The 16,022-nt window shown below is 40.9% G+C and overlaps 1 protein-coding gene across 1 annotated transcript in view; it reads left to right on the forward strand.

The window, feature by feature from the left end:
• LOC124143955 (protocadherin-like wing polarity protein stan) overlaps window positions 1-5,072 on the forward strand; it is a 29,237-nt gene extending 24,165 nt beyond the window's left edge. Inside the window, exons 16-19 of the mRNA XM_046513119.2 lie at window positions 500-531; window positions 1,689-1,759; window positions 3,240-3,283; window positions 4,669-5,072. Coding sequence (XP_046369075.2) covers window positions 500-531; window positions 1,689-1,759; window positions 3,240-3,283; window positions 4,669-4,735 — 214 coding nt within the window. The 3' untranslated portion in view covers window positions 4,736-5,072. The remainder of the gene's footprint in view (window positions 1-499; window positions 532-1,688; window positions 1,760-3,239; window positions 3,284-4,668) is intronic.
• The last annotated feature ends 10,950 nt before the right edge of the window (window positions 5,073-16,022 follow it).

The raw sequence follows: 16,022 nt of genomic DNA on the forward strand, positions 1-16,022 counted from the left end.
TCCATGCTCCAAAATGCTCTTATCTCATCATCATCTCCGAAACAGCTGGGCCAGTGAAGCTGAAACTTCACATGCTTGTGTCCACCAGTGATAACACCTGAATTTCTTCAGATGTTGTTATCCAATGTCCAATATGAGAGAGCTTAACTCAGGACGGTTTGTTTCACCTCATGATGACATCGTGTTTTGAGAAATCGTTATATTTTAGTATTTATATTCTTCAGTATTTATGCATAAATACTTATTTGAATATCAACACTGACAGCAACTTTTGGTTTTAGAAGTCACGGTTTCTGCTGATACTTTAAACTATTGACTTCATATCCAGGTGAGCTACAGTGATGTGGCTCTTTTTTGTAGTTATTTTCTTTGTATAAGTTCTGATTTGGGCTATTGAATCCGTAAAAAATATCCCTTTTAATTTGAATGTGGAACAGATATAGTCCCATAACAAGGACGCTTCTGCTCTAATTAAAACTATGTGTTTACTTCTTTTAAGAGAAACGGTGTCATCTTCCACTCCAGAAGTCAGTGAGTACAAACTATGACTGGTTATTAATTTATCTGATGATTGAACCCAAATTAAAATTCAAACAAATTTCTAAATTTCCAGCAAAGATTCTGCTTGCATCATTTGTGTTCTTTACATAAATTAAAGTGACATGTTTAATATTCTGTCAATGAAGTCTTTGATAACCATTAAGAGTGAGTCAGTGAGTGAGTATGGTTTTACGCCGCTTTTAGCAATATTCCAGAAATATCACGGCGGGGGACACCCGAAATGGGCTTCTCACATTGTACCCATGTCGGGAATCGAACCCGGGTCTTCGGTGTGACGAGCGAATAACCATTTAGAAGTTGGAAGAATATGAACACATGACACTTTTAATGGATATAAACTTCTTTAATTTTGTGTTACGACGTTTGAGAGCTACTTCTTGTCCTGAAAGAAGTAGCTGTCAAGCGTCGTGTATACTATCATTAATTCAGAAGATTGATAAATCGATAAAACCACGCATCACCAATAACAAATAAATCTTAATTTCAATTTATCGATATACTTATATTAGCACTGCACATTTACAGTTGACGAGGGAAGATGAATAATATCTAAGTCGAAAGACGACCTGTTCTCTGCTCAACACGAGCTGCACATTCAACAGTGGAAATATACTGAAGACCAAAAGAAACTATACCTCTCAGTTGATTTTACCATATGTATGATTTTGAATTGAAAATACCTATAGTTAGTGATATTATATCCAAACAATGAACTGGACTGGAGCTTAGTCAGCAATCAAAGGATACTTCTACCTGGTTTTAATCAAAAAAATATTTTTAAATATTTTTATTTAAACTTTTAAAAATTAAAAATTAAATATTTCGCATAATACACAACTCCTGATGGGTATCTTAGAAATCTGATCTGACATGGTAGGGGTATGTGGTTGCAAATTCCTCTCATACTAAAGTCTTGATTCAACAAATTTCTTTCTTGGACATTACCCAACAACAGATTACGTTTTTCATACTGTTGCAGGAAAGAATGATGGTTAAATAGACACAATCAAATTTAGTTTCAAGTTTCAATTACAAAATAAATCAATAAAAAAATTCGGTATTCTTTCTTTTGCCCCTCAGTTTTTATAAAGTGTGGACGCCTAATCCTTTTGAATATTTTGTCCCAGCTAAGCCACCAGACAAAGTTTGGATGGAGCGGGCTGTGTCAGTGACGCCTCATATGTCTCTGGAGTCTGTGGTAAGTATGGAAGCCTGTAAGGAACATATTACTCCCTTGCATGCTGCAATTCTGAACTATAACAGATAATATGATGCAACCGAACAATATAACAATAAAACATATAACTTTGGATACACCAAGAACATGTTGATTGTCATATCCACAAGGCTATGAGTATTGTTTTACGCCGCTTTTAGCAATATTACAGCAATATCCCGGGCTTCAGATAAGTTGAGATTCGACCCGGTCCTTCCATGTGGGTAGCGAACCTTAAACCACAAGGCCACCCTACGCCCTATCACATTCAAAAATATGTTATCGCCAAACATGACGTCTCTCCTAAATGTTGATGAGATTTGTCAGCTTCAGTATTAATTTTATATAAAAAAAGGGGGACACGGGTGGCCCAGTCGTCTAAGGCGCCGCGATTCGCTGTGCAGAGTTGCGTCCCATGGGCGCGCCAGAAACCTTTGATTGTGGGTTCGAATCCCGGTTCGCCCCGATTATGTTTCTAGGTTTGTCAGCACCATACCCGTGCTCGTGGGTTTCACCGAAGTGATAAACGTCTGAGACCTGCATCACTTCAGGCTTTCCTCCCACATTAAGCTGACACGCCGCGATATAACTGGAATACTGTTGAAAGCGGCGTTAAACCCAACTCACTCACTCACTCACTTTTCTGTTGATGAGATCTATCAGTTTCAGTATCAAATTTCATCTTAAAAAGTCTCAAAGATCAGGTTGAATGAATGTATGTAACTGCTATACTTACATGTATATCCCACAAAACGATATTGATGGCACAGGTGTCTCAGTCCTCTCAGCTGTAATTCATTGGGCAGAGTTATGTCCCTTAGGCGTACAAGGAAACCATGATCGTTGGTTCGAATTCCGGTTCTCCGTGATAATGGTTTTAGGTTTGTCAACACCCTACTCGTGCTTGCGTGCTTTACGAAAGTGGTAAACATCTAAATAAAAGTAACAAAGCCCTTTCCCATATTCATAAGGAATAAAAAAACACAGTCGATTGTACGATTCCGACTATATCATGAGCATGTGTTTATGAGGTGAGGTGAAATGGGGTTTAACGTCGCGTCGAAGATTATTGCACTTGCATAGCGACGTGCATGCACGTGTGTGTGTGGCTGCTTGTACTAGTCCGGACTGATGCCGATTTTATAGTGCTAGCTCACTGAGATACCATGCTGCAGTTTAACATGAATACCCCACTCAGACACAGTGTACTGACTCCGAGCCGATCAGTCCTTATATTAGTCCTTAATATCGAACGCAAGGCAGGGTAACAACAAGTACCATCTTTAAACGTCTTAAATGCTCTGCCACTAGACCACGGAAGCGGTATGTATTTATGAATCACTATGACCTCATCAACCTGACACGCCGTGATATAACTGAAATTCAGTTCAAAGCGCCATAAAACCCACACCTCATATTTTTTTATTTCTGGTTACTAGTCCTGTCATACTTATGGTTGCAGATAATTGATGACGACGATGATACTTTTACATCAGCCCAGTTCAGGTAGGTATTTAAACCATCTCATTAAAATCAGATCTTAGTTTTCGCTACCGCTAAACAAAGATCTGAGTACATCCAATTAAGGGTCACGTCAGAACGACCTTTCGCGAATTTTGACCGACCAATGAAATGACTGACAAAAAATCGACATTGGCCAGTCAGAAGGCAGCTTTCTCGAGCTTTACGACATTAGTTTCAAACTGGCGACTACGCTTCGAAACATATTTTGACGTATTCTCGATTAAAAATTTTAAAACTAATAAGAAGAACATTCTTTAATGGCTTATAGATGGCACAGATTGTATGGATAAAATCATAAAACCTGTAACTGTCGTTCGGAATACCCCGTGTTAAATATATCGTGGTTGCATGATTAGAAAACACATTCCGACTGTCACTTTCATGATCTGGTAAGCGACACTCTGATTGGTTGGATGAAAGGTCGTTCTGACGTGACCCCTAATGGGATGTCCTCAGATCTTTGTTTAGCGATAGCGAGAACTAAGATCTGATTTGAATGAGATTGGTGTTTAAAAGGTATTTGGACCCTTAGAAGAACTCGATTCCTGTAACTTGGTTTTAGTTATCTGAATATCTTAACACCCAGGCAGCATTGCGAATGACCAGGACAATACGTACATAAGACAATGGCTTCTCTTAATCTTTTTACCGCCTCCACACATTTCAGTGATTGAGTGAATGTTGTTTTACACCGCAGGCAGCAAGACTATAGCTATTTCTCTGAGAGTCTCCGTTTTAATGTGTATTCCATATTTCAATATCAATAAATCTTTTATTGATGTCACATATTCAATTTTGATATCATAATTGATATCTTAAAATGTATTTTACGACTTAAAAGAATCGAAGTCTTGATATGTAAAATATTGAAATATTTAATTCATTTTATCATTTTTATGATAACTATGCAGAAAGTCCAATCTGGTCTCATGTGAAAACATTACACGAGACCATCAACGATTCCCCCTGTTTCTACGCTCTAAACACCATCGGAATCGTGCTAGAATGTGCGGATTGGTTAACGGTGGTACAACAATATCCTGACTTCCATTACCTGAACCTTTTCACCAAATACCGATTGTCACATCTCCCCGTTTTGTGATACGATCGTTCGGCCATGGCGTTATCTGCGTAGCCCAGCTACACATATGGGGAACAACTTACTAGACACCCCTCTCAAAAATAACGTCGTTATATATCCGACGTCATCAAGATGCGAGCCGCATGTTCGGATCTCCAGAAATGACGTCATGATAGAATAATGTTTTTTCGTGAACTACCACGCTTTGTTCTTCATTGTTCTTTGCGATTTATCGCGTAGCTATCTTACATTTATTAATAACAGTCCAATCGTGTTGATACTTCAGACCGAACACAACCACACCGGAGACGACACAACCGTCACTCGGTACCGGTCAAGGGAAGGACCAGTAATAAGGAACATAAGCACATCCGGACATGGTCAGCCACGAGGACGAGCTGGTGGTTCAGGGTTTGAATCTCACTTCGGTTCTGTCTGTAGTGAAGGTGTCTGTGTCGCCATGTTGTCACCATTGCCAGTGAACACTGTGTGTTGTGTGTGTTGTGTGACATGGTCAGCCCCGAGGACGAGCTAGTGGTTCAGGGTTTGAATCTCACTTCGGTTCTGTCTGTAGTGAAGGTGTCTGTGTCGCCATGTTGTCACCATTGCCAGTGAACACTGTGTGTTGTGTGCCGATATCTTGTCATTAAAGGAGTTCTGTCTCGCCATCATAGATCATTCTCAATCATGTTTGATTATCTCAAATTAGTGCTGCGTTCGATTTCAAAATCCTGGACGACCCATGGGAACCCGGGCTGACCAAGGTGTGACCCAAGTTAACTTTGGTTGACCAGTTTAAGCACATGTTCACTCATTTATGTCATACTCCGGTTGACCTTAGCTGAAGATCCGGGGTAGGATAGGTCGTCAGCAACCCGTGCTTGCCGTAACAGGCGATGTTGCTTGTCGTAAGAGGTGCTAATAGGATCGGGTGGTCAAACTCGCTGACTTGGTTGATGCATGTCATCGTATTCCAATTGCGCAGATCGATTATCATCTTTTTTAATCACTGGATTGTCTGGTCCAGACTCTATTATTTACAGACCGCCATCATATAGCTGGAATATTGTTGAGTGCGGCGTTAAACAACAAACCAACCAACCAACCAACAAACAAACAAACAAACGAAATATCCACTGAACCCCTGGCGTGCGCTACCCCAGTTAGCAGTCTCCAAGTGACGTCATCGTAAAAACTAATTAGTTTCATTTATTGATTCAGTCATATACAAAAAACATTGTAATAAACATATTTAACTAGGTATTGATGTTACATATGTGTTCTTATATGTGCCAGGGCAATTTAACATTCGGTTGTTGATTTTAATATATACTTAGAATCAGTCATGCAATGATGATGATATTGTATCTCTGTTTGATGTTTCTGTGCGTTATTTTGAACTGTGTTGTTTTACATGCAGTAAATACAACATTTTTGTGTTTTGTGTTTCTCCTTTTGGCAGCCATGTTGTTTTATACCTAAGGTTGCATTTTATGCGTTTTATTTCGGGCACTAATTATACCTCCGTTTACGAAGTAATTCGGGGGTATATAGCATTCCGTCTGTCCGTCCTTCCGTCCGTCCGTCCTTCCGCCCGTCCTTCCGTCCGAGCTTTTGTACGGCCCATAACTTTTAACCATGCACCTTAGCTTCACCAAACTTGCTACACACATTTACCACAATGAGTACTTGTGCCCTTTGCCAGTTTGAAGATTCTGATTTTTTTAATTTTTGCCGTTTCCATGGAAACATTAAGAAACTTAAACTTTTAGGGTGAATGTTTTTTACGGCCTATATCTTTTTAACTATGCACCCTAGCTTCACCAAACTTTTTACACACATTAACCACAATGAGTACTTGTGCCTTTTGCTAGTTTGAAGATTCTGAATTTTTTAATTTTTCTCCGTTTCCATGGAAACATTAGAAACTTAAACTTTTAGGGTGGGTGTTTTGTACGGCCCATATCTTTTTAACCATGCACCCTAGCTTCACCAAACGTGCTACACACATTAACCACAATGAGTACTTGTGCCTTTTGCTAGTTTGAAGATTCTGAATTTTTAAATTTTTCTCCGTTTCCATGGAAACATTAGAAACTTAAACTTTTAGGATGGGTGTTTTGTACGGCCCATATCTTTTTAACCATGCACCCTAGCTTCACCAAACGTGCTACACCCATTTACCACAATGAGTACTTGTGCCTTTTGCTAGTTTGAAGATTCTGAATTTTTTAATTTTTGCTGTTTCCATGGACACATTAAGAAACATCAAGAATGTATGTTGTGCTAAGCATTGATTATCCCACAGTAGATTGAAATATATTTGCCAAAACATGTGTTCATTTCAAACATAATGCATCCTCATGGGGTTACAAAGGAAACTGACTTAAAGCAACAGGTATATTTCATTAATTAACAAACTATTTACTATTTGTTGTTGACCAGCGGGGATAACGGGGGTATGTGAGCTTTGCTCACTTCTTTCTTGTTATACCTAGATTATCTCCTTATTAAACCGTTATTCGCTTATGAATTTAACAAGGCGCAATGACAACATACAGAGTATATTATTCCGATGTCATATTTCTATAATTCTGGGTAGAGTACATCTAATAGTTCCAATTTGAGTGAGTGAGTGAGTGAGTGAGTGAGTGAGTGGGTGGGTGGGTGCGTGGGAGGTTGGTTGGTTGGTTGGTTTGTTGTTTGTTGTTAATCAAGTGATTAATATCATGAGCATCGATCCACGCAATTGGGATCGATGACATGCATCAACCAAGTCAGCGAGCCTGACCACCTATTCTACCCCGGAATCTTCACGGGTGGGAGGGAGGGGTGTACATGATTGAGACTGAACAAGACAACCAGTGGCTATTGTGCCCTGATCCCTCCAGGCGGAGAAAGATGACACGCAATAACCAATTCACCGAGCTGGACGAACCGATACAATCAATAAGCATTTAGAACTTTATTGGTGGTCTTGTGGGTGGGGAGTGTCCCCGGAGAATGAAAGGCTAACGGTTCGATTCCCGGTCGCGTCAACAAAAGACCTTAAAAATGTTCTTTGTTGTTACCCTGCCTGACTCTCAACATGGAAGGGATAAAACAAGGACTGGTCTGTTCAGAGACATTAAGCTGTGTTTGAGCGGGGTTCTGGTCAAACTGCAGCATGGTATCTCTGTGATTAACATTATAAGGCCGACACTCTTTACTCACAATCTGACAGAAATGATTGAAAGAAAGTACAAAGACAAACTTAAAACTATCAAAATCAACATGAACTCTCGGTCATAACGTGACCTGCCTGATTATGTAGAATTACAGTATTAAAAAGTCTTATTTCACCATGACTAATCACTTTTTTTAATCTTCCTGATCCAAGCGATCCTTCAAGGGTCCTAAACATCCTGTAACTCCGACGTCGAAACAGCATCGTACAAGGCAACATCCTCAGCCCCACAGTATTCAACCGTATTCCAGGAACAACAGCCTATATCAAAACTAAAAATGTGTATTGTTTGTTTGTTGTTTAACACCGAACTCAGCAAAATCCCAGCTACATCACGACGGTCAGTAAATAATCCAGATTGGGACAGACAATCCAGTGATTGACATCATGGGCATCGATCTACACAACTGGTATTCGATGATATGCATCAACCAAGTCAGCGAGCCTGACCACCCGATCCTGTCACTTGCCTCTTACGACAGGCGTGGTTTGATGAAGATCAGTTCTAACCCGGATGCTCACAAATAATAACTGATCCCATGAGGAAAAGAACACCTACATTCTATTGTTATTGCGGTGCGGTCTTCAGTTACGCTGAACTTCGGTTTAGCCGAGGCGGTGGGGTAGCCAAGTGGTTAAAGCATTCACTCGTCACGCCGTAGGCCCGGACCTTGCTGCCCCACATGGACACTATGTGTGAAGTCCAATTCTAGTGCCTCCCTCGTAATATTGTTGGAATATTACTAAAAGCGGCCAAATATTATTAGTATTCACACGAACTCGTCTTCATCAGCAAATGGAGCCTGCTGTAGTGCCTCAAAAACAGGCCAAGTAGTATCTGCCATAGTGCCTCAACAACAGGTCAAGTGGTGTCGGCTGTAGAGCCTCAGCAACAGCTCAAGTAGTGTCCGCTGTAGTGTCTCAACAACAGGTCAAGTAGTGTCGGCTGTAGTGCCTCAACAACAGGTCAAGTCGTGTCGGCTGTAGAGCCTCAACAACAGGTCAAGCAGTGTCGGCTGTAGTGCCTCGACAACAGGTCAAGCAGTGTCGGCTGTAGTGCCTCAACAACAGGTCAAGTAGTGTCGGCTGTAGAGCCTCAACAACAGGTCAAGCAGTGTCGGCTGTAGTGCCTCAACAACAGGTCAAGTAGTGTCGGCTGTAGTGCCTCAACAACAGGTCAAGCAGTGTCGGCTGTAGAGCCTCAACATCAGGTCAAGTAGTATCTGCCATAGTGCCTCAGCAACAGCTCAAGTAGTGTCCGCTATAGTGCCTCAACAACAGGTCAAGTAGTGTCCGCTGTAGTGTCTCAACAACAGGTCAAGTAGTGTCGGATGTAGTGCCTCAACAACAGGTCAAGTAGTGTCTGCCATAGTGCCTCAACAACAGCTCAAGTAGTGTCCGCTGTAGTGTCTCAACAACAGGTCAAGTAGTGTCGGCTGTATTGCCTCAACAACAGGTCAAGTAGTGTCCGCTGTAGTGTCTCAACAACAGGTCAAGTGGTGTCGCCTGTAGTCCCTCAACAACAGGTCAAGTAGTGTCCGCTGTAGTGCCTCAACAACAGGTCAAGTAGTGTCGCCTGTAGTCCCTCAACAACAGGTCAAGTAGTGTCCGCTGTAGTGCCTCAACAACAGGTCAAGTAGTGTCGCCTGTAGTGCCTCAACAGCAAGTCAAATAGTGTCTGCTGCAGTAAAGTAGTATCTGCTATAGTGCCTCAACAACAAATATAGTAGTGTCGGCTGTAGTCATGTAGTACCTGCAATAGTGCCTCAACAGCAAGTCAAGTAGTATCTGCTGTAGTCAAGTAGTGTCTGCTGTAGTCAAGTAGTGTCTGCTGTAGTCATGTAGTAGCTGATGTAGTGCCTCAACAGCAAGTCAAGTATTATCTACCTTTAGTGCCCCGTGAGTCAGTGTGCATTACTGTCCGGCTCAAGCCCCCACAGTTCCCACAGACACTGTATTGTTTCTCTTGGAACCAGTCCACCTACAGTTTACGAACCGACACACTTTGACAACACATATTTGATTTTTTTTGGTCATATGTGGCAAAATTGCCATAAAACATAAATTAAGATTGTCTGGGTATTTAGGCATGAGGTACTCAAGCACAACAACGTCACCGTACGCGTTCCAATCTGATTTGATGTGTTGAGAGATTGACTTGAGAATAAATACATCTTGTCCAATGCTTGAAAAGTTCATCATTTGTGTTCATTGTGTGTCAGTATACAATAAGGTTAGCGGGGCAGTCTTCACTTTAGTTGAGCTTCGTTTGCGTCTTCAACATGTCGTACAGCCTGCCGTATCGCCTCGTGAGCTATTGTGACCGTATCGCTATCCCGCTCAAGGAACGTTCCACAAAGTTCGGGAAAGACAGTGTACCGATTCTCCCAGAACCAGTCCACCGACACAGCCTTGGAGTCCAGCAGTTGCTTGAGGCTGACACTGTCCTTGTTCAACGTAGCGATGCAGACTTCTCCGACAGTGTCCACAAACAGAAGCGCAGCATACTTAGCAGGAAACTCCTCAGCCAAATCTTTGATGGCGTCTTGTAAGAAAGGTGTAGGGTTTCTGAAAAATGCTATCGGGTAATTTTGAAATTGCTTCCATCTGAAGAATAGAGTACAGGTTTGAGGAAACCCGTAAGGAGTGGACATAGTTGCGATTAGTTTTATGTCATCAGTGTCCATGGTGAGGTTGTGATGTGCAATGTATTTTTCTAGAATTAACATTTTTTCCGCATTAGTTAGTTCTATTTGAACAACGGCGTCTTCTCTGAAGAGTGAATCGCGCAGGAATCCCAAATGTTTAAAGTACTCCTTGAAGACATGGTCACGGGAAGTGATGATTACGTGGAACGTGGAGTTCAATGTGGGTTCTAGTTCTTCAAGAGCACGTTTCCAATTCTTCAGGGTTTCCTTAGGGATCTCATTCTTTCCAAAGACGTCATCAATAAAGAACACCGTAGGGTTTGCAGGATTTCTTCTGTATTTCAGTTCCGTTGGTTCTGTGATGATGAAAATGTCATACCCTTCCTTTTGATAATCAGAAAGAATCTTGTAGGCTGTAGCTGTCTTTCCATCCCCTGGGCTTCCAACGATGGTAACGATTGATGACTCTTTCAGACGTACAGTTGAGAACTTGTATGCTTGTGTAGGAATGAATACAGCATCGGCTTTACTGATGACTGTCTTTGTATAGTCTGTAACACGTGACATCATTATACATATATTGTTCTGTATGAGAATTAAGTGTTTAAGAGCAGATCTAAATATATGTTAATTTGAATTGAGTGAGTTTGGTTTTACTCGTCCTTGAACGGATTCCAGTGATACCATGCCTTGTCAGCATCATCAGAGAGGAAAGTCCGAAATTCTGCAGGGTTTAGACATTACCTCTTTGTGAAACCCACGAACACGGGTATGGTGCTGACAAACCTAGAAACATAATTAGGAAGAACCGGGATTCTAACCCACGACCATAGGTTTCTAGTACGCCAAACAACACAACTCGACACAGCGCATTACGGCGTCTTGGACGACTAGGCCATCCGTGCCTCCAAATCTGACTTGAATAGGCTTATTAGGCTATAAACAATAATAATTCAAAACAATACAATTTTTAAAGGTAGTTTGCAATAATCACAATGAGGGGAAAATCTTACTTTTTTAAAATCATATATTTTGTCTTTTATCTGCTGTTACAAGGTTGCGCCCTTGTTCCAGAAACAACTCCTAAATTTTAGTCTGAAGTATAATAATTTATATGTCCCAATTTCGAGAAACGAGGTAAAGAGGTGAGGTGAGGTGAAATGGGGTTTAACGTCGCGTCCAAGATTATTGCACTTATATAGCGACGTGCATGCACGTGTGTGTGTGTGTGTGGCTGCTTGTACTAGTCAGGACTGATGCCGATTTATAGTGCTAGCTCACTGAGATACCATGCCGCAGTTTAACATGAATACCCCACTCAGACACAGTATACTGGCTCCGAGCAGACCAGTCCTTGTTTTAGCCCCTTAATGACGAGCGCCAGACAGGGTAACAACAAGTACTATCTTTTAACGTCTTTTGGTATGACGCGGCCGGGGATCGAACCCCGTACCTTCAGCTCTCCGGGCGGACGCTCTACCACTAGACCACGGAGGCGGTCCACGAGGTAAAGAAGATTCGAAGTCTTACTATTATCACTAATAGGTTGAGACTGCAGAACAATATCAATATCACTGATAGAACCGCCATGGTACTATTTTAGTATACTCGTTAAATTTGAATGGACCATGGCGTATCTGCAATAAATATTACCTTGAAGTCGTTGGCTGTTGTAGTCGGGTACGACCACCTCTAAGTTGACGTTACTGTTGGTGACTGTGACATTGTCTGCCTCGGTGTGGTGGGTTTCATTAACTGAAAGTTACACACAGTCACACTGCTATATCATATATATTTTTGTAGTATTGAAAACCCCGAATCCAATTCACTTGTACAGTGTACTAAAACGATATAACGCTGAACCGGCAACAAATGCTGGGTAAGACAGAATGCCTGGCCGTGTTTGTGGAGTGACGCTTTGTCCATAAATGATAACAGTTTGTGTCTCTGGTTTTGCCGATTCACCTACTACAATCAGCGAGGAAAGCTGCATTCACCCAGGCTTTATTATTGACTGTTGATTTGAAACGTCCGCCATGAACTTTGACGATGACGAGAGGTTTCAAACTCATTAAAATCAGACCTCAGTTCTCGCTACCGCTAAACAAAGATCTGAGGACATCCCATTAGGGGTCACGTCAGAACGACCTTTCATCCGACCCATCAGAGCATTGCTTACCAGATTATGAAAGTGACAGTCGGAATGTGATTTCTAATCATGCAACCTCGAAAACTTTAACTCCGAACGATAGTTCCTGGTTTAACAAATGAATCCATAGTATTACAATCTAGACCATCTATTAGCCATTCCAGAATGTTCTTTTGTTCAGGTTTCAAATTTGTAATCGAGGATTTATCAAAATATGTTTCGAAGCGTAGTCGCCAATTTGAAATTAGTTCCGTAAATCACGAGAAAGCTGCCTTCTGATTGGTCATTCCATTGGTCGGTCAAAGTTCGCGCAAGGTCGTTCTGACGTGACCCGTAATGGGATGTCCTCAGATCTTTGTTTAGCGGTAGCGAGAACTAAGATCTGATTTTAATGATATTGCGAGAGGTTTTAGCTTCTCCCCAACACTTAGAACTCAAATAAGGATGTTTTTAAAAACATATATTCTCAATTTGCAGTACCAGCTTTTACTGTAAATAGTGCAGAAACTATAAAGGCAGATTCCACTCGTTGCAGGTCAAAAAATACGATATCACAGACAATTTATCTCTAGGAGGTATAAACCGGTATTAGCTCTTTCAACACCAGTCAACCAGAAGTGTTTACTGCTGGGACACCGAGTTCCCAGAGACTCGTGTGTGATAGATGAAGCCAACATTTATCAAAGAAAATATCTGCTTGTAAAATATCTTTGCTATTACATGTTATACACCATGTGAAAGGTCTGATCCTATGACTTATAAATATGAAAGTTATATTTATCACATTATTTAAATAATGCATTTACAACTTAATTAAGTTCGTTGTAAATAAAAAATATAAGCTAACACGTTGATAACGTCCAGATTAAGGACCAAGGAAGCGAAAAATTAACGATTTTCGGTAAATATAGGATTTAATCAAATCATCTTACCTATTTCTGTTTTATTTTCATTGTTTACGTAATTGGAAAATCATTTTAAAAAGAATTATAAATAGTATCTGTCATCACCCATTTCCGATAACAGTGGCTGTCCGCTCTGTAACATTAAGAAATAACACCGTTTTTGAGGCTTCGTATACATAACTCGTGACTCGTACAAGGTTCGTGACTGGATAAAATTTGAGCACGTGACCTAAGGCAGCCAATCAAATTACATCTATGATACTGCCTCGTGTGTATTCTAAATTTCAGAAGTTGACGACAGACTTTCGTTAAATCGGGTTATTCTGTACGTTTTAAGATATATATTAAAAATAAGGAACTTCGTGAATTTATCGAGCTAGGTTACGAGATGTGACAAAGATTTTTCATGTCAGATATTCTATGTAGGATTTTTGCTTTAAACATCGTGTCCGAGCCGAGAATTCAAGGCGACGAAAGCCGCGATGACATTTAATTGATTTACATTACACGCGATCGCGCGAAAAGATGGAAATAATGACTTAGATGTACGTTTGACAACTTTTAGATATATATTTGTTGGTATTATTTATTACGTTGTATGATATATGTAAAGATTTGCTTGAAACGTCTTTATTTTGCTCTTTGACATGTTCGATGTGGACCCGTTGTCAAAGTGTGTGTCCGAGAATTTTATTTTCAATAACATGGCGGGAAATAGTGAATAATTTGTTAATTTATCGATAAAAAATGATAAATTGAAATGGAATACGTATTTCAGACATCGTGAAATGTGATAGATTTAATAAATGAATGATATGACAGGTAGGTTAATAAAAATATATACTATTTTGACGTGACTACGGCTTGGCGGTTTACCGGCCTACGGTGTTGAAAGAGTTAAGGGAAAGTCAGATATTCTATGTAGGATTTATGGTACCCTCCTCCGAGATGGTGGTATTCTTAGTTCAAATAGAACATCAAAAGGAGGTGAGTTTAAATTGGTTTTAACCAATTTATGCCAAAGGTACTCACCATGGAGATCGCCAAAAACCTGTCCAACGGTAACAGCATGCTCCACCTCTCCTCCAGCCACCCCTGTTACTTTCAATCCAGTACACCCGCTGTCTTCATCTGTAACAGAATCATTTCTAGAGATCGTTTACATTTAGCTACATCGTCAGATCCAAGGACCTTCATTTACTCATTAGTAGCCTGCCGAACACCGTGTGAAACTCTAAACAGAATGCAATCTATACTTTGTCAGAAGTTGCAATTGAATTGAATTGGTTGTTTTTTTGCAATCTCAGACAAGAACCAAATTCAATTCTGTCAATACAATTCATTTTTCAACAAGGGAAAACGTTATATTCCTTGATTCATGGGACATTTGTGAAAAACGCCGTTCAGAGGTTCAGGACAATTTGTCAAAAATGAAAGCAAACATCAACCGAAGTTTACTGAGAAAACAACATATGAAATGCTGGATCCACTGATAACATCTATGAAACATGTGGGGATAAGTAGGAATTCCTTTAAGAACCAACTGGCCCCCTTATTTGTCTTTATGCATATATAGTATGTGGATATCGTTCAACAATAGTCAAATAGTCAGTTCCCTTCCACTTTTTCGCCATCTAAACAAGACATGAATGAGACCAGTGAAACCGCCTCATCTGTTTATCTGTTTATCTGTTCATCTGTTTATCTGTTTATCTGATAGATACATGCATAAAGTGAGTGAGTGAGTTTCACGCCGCTTTTAACAGTATTCCAGTTATATCACAGCGTGTCAGCTTAATGTGGGAGGAAAGCCCCAAGTGATGCAGATCGCAGACGTTAACCACTTCGGTGATACCCACAAACACGGGTATGGTGCTGACAAATCTAGAAACATAATTGGGGTGAATCGGGATTCGAACCCACAATCATGGGTTTCTGTCATGCCCAAGGGACGCAACTCTGCCCTGCGAATAGCGGCGCCTAAGACGACTTGGCCACCCGTACCCCCGCATTAAGGTTGCGAGTAACAATAAACTGTCCACGTGACAACAGTCCCTTAATTTCGAGCGATATCCTAACAGCCCCAGCTTTTGATATCTACATTTCTCAACTTTTCAGGTATAATCGAGATTTCTCTTTCAAATAGGTTAGAACATTCAAGGCGTCCGTGAAGATTTAAAAAAGGTTAATGGTAGACACGTTGAGGAAAGTGAGTGAGTGAGTGAGTATGGTTTTACACCGCTTTTAGCAATATTCCAGCAATATTACGGCGGGGGACACCAGAAATTGGCTTCACACATTGTACCCATGTCGGGAATAGAACCCGGGTCTTCGGCGTGACGAGCGAACGCTTTAACCACTAGGCTACCCAACCGCCCCTGGAGGAATGTGAGGCATCAGTGACAAAATTCTTGTCCGATACAGTTCCCCTATTTTGACTTGTACCACATGTTCCCGCGTTTTTTCAGGTAAACAACTGACTTTTGTTTGTGTTTATGACGGGTGCCACCGGTGGGGCAGGATACACTGCCCTTTTCATCAACACCCGGTATCATCACTATTTGATAGTGAGTGAGTGAGTGAGTATGTTTTTACGCCGCTTTTAGCAATATTCCAGCAATATCACGGCGGGGGACACCAGAAATGGGCTTCACACATTGTACCCATGTCGAGATTCGAACCCGGGTCTTCGGCGTGACGAGCGAACGCTTT

The sequence above is a fragment of the Haliotis rufescens genome, unplaced genomic scaffold (assembly GCF_023055435.1).
Source record: "Haliotis rufescens isolate VD_foot unplaced genomic scaffold, xgHalRufe1.0.p SCAF_6, whole genome shotgun sequence".
Taxonomy (NCBI): Eukaryota; Metazoa; Mollusca; class Gastropoda; order Lepetellida; family Haliotidae; genus Haliotis; species Haliotis rufescens.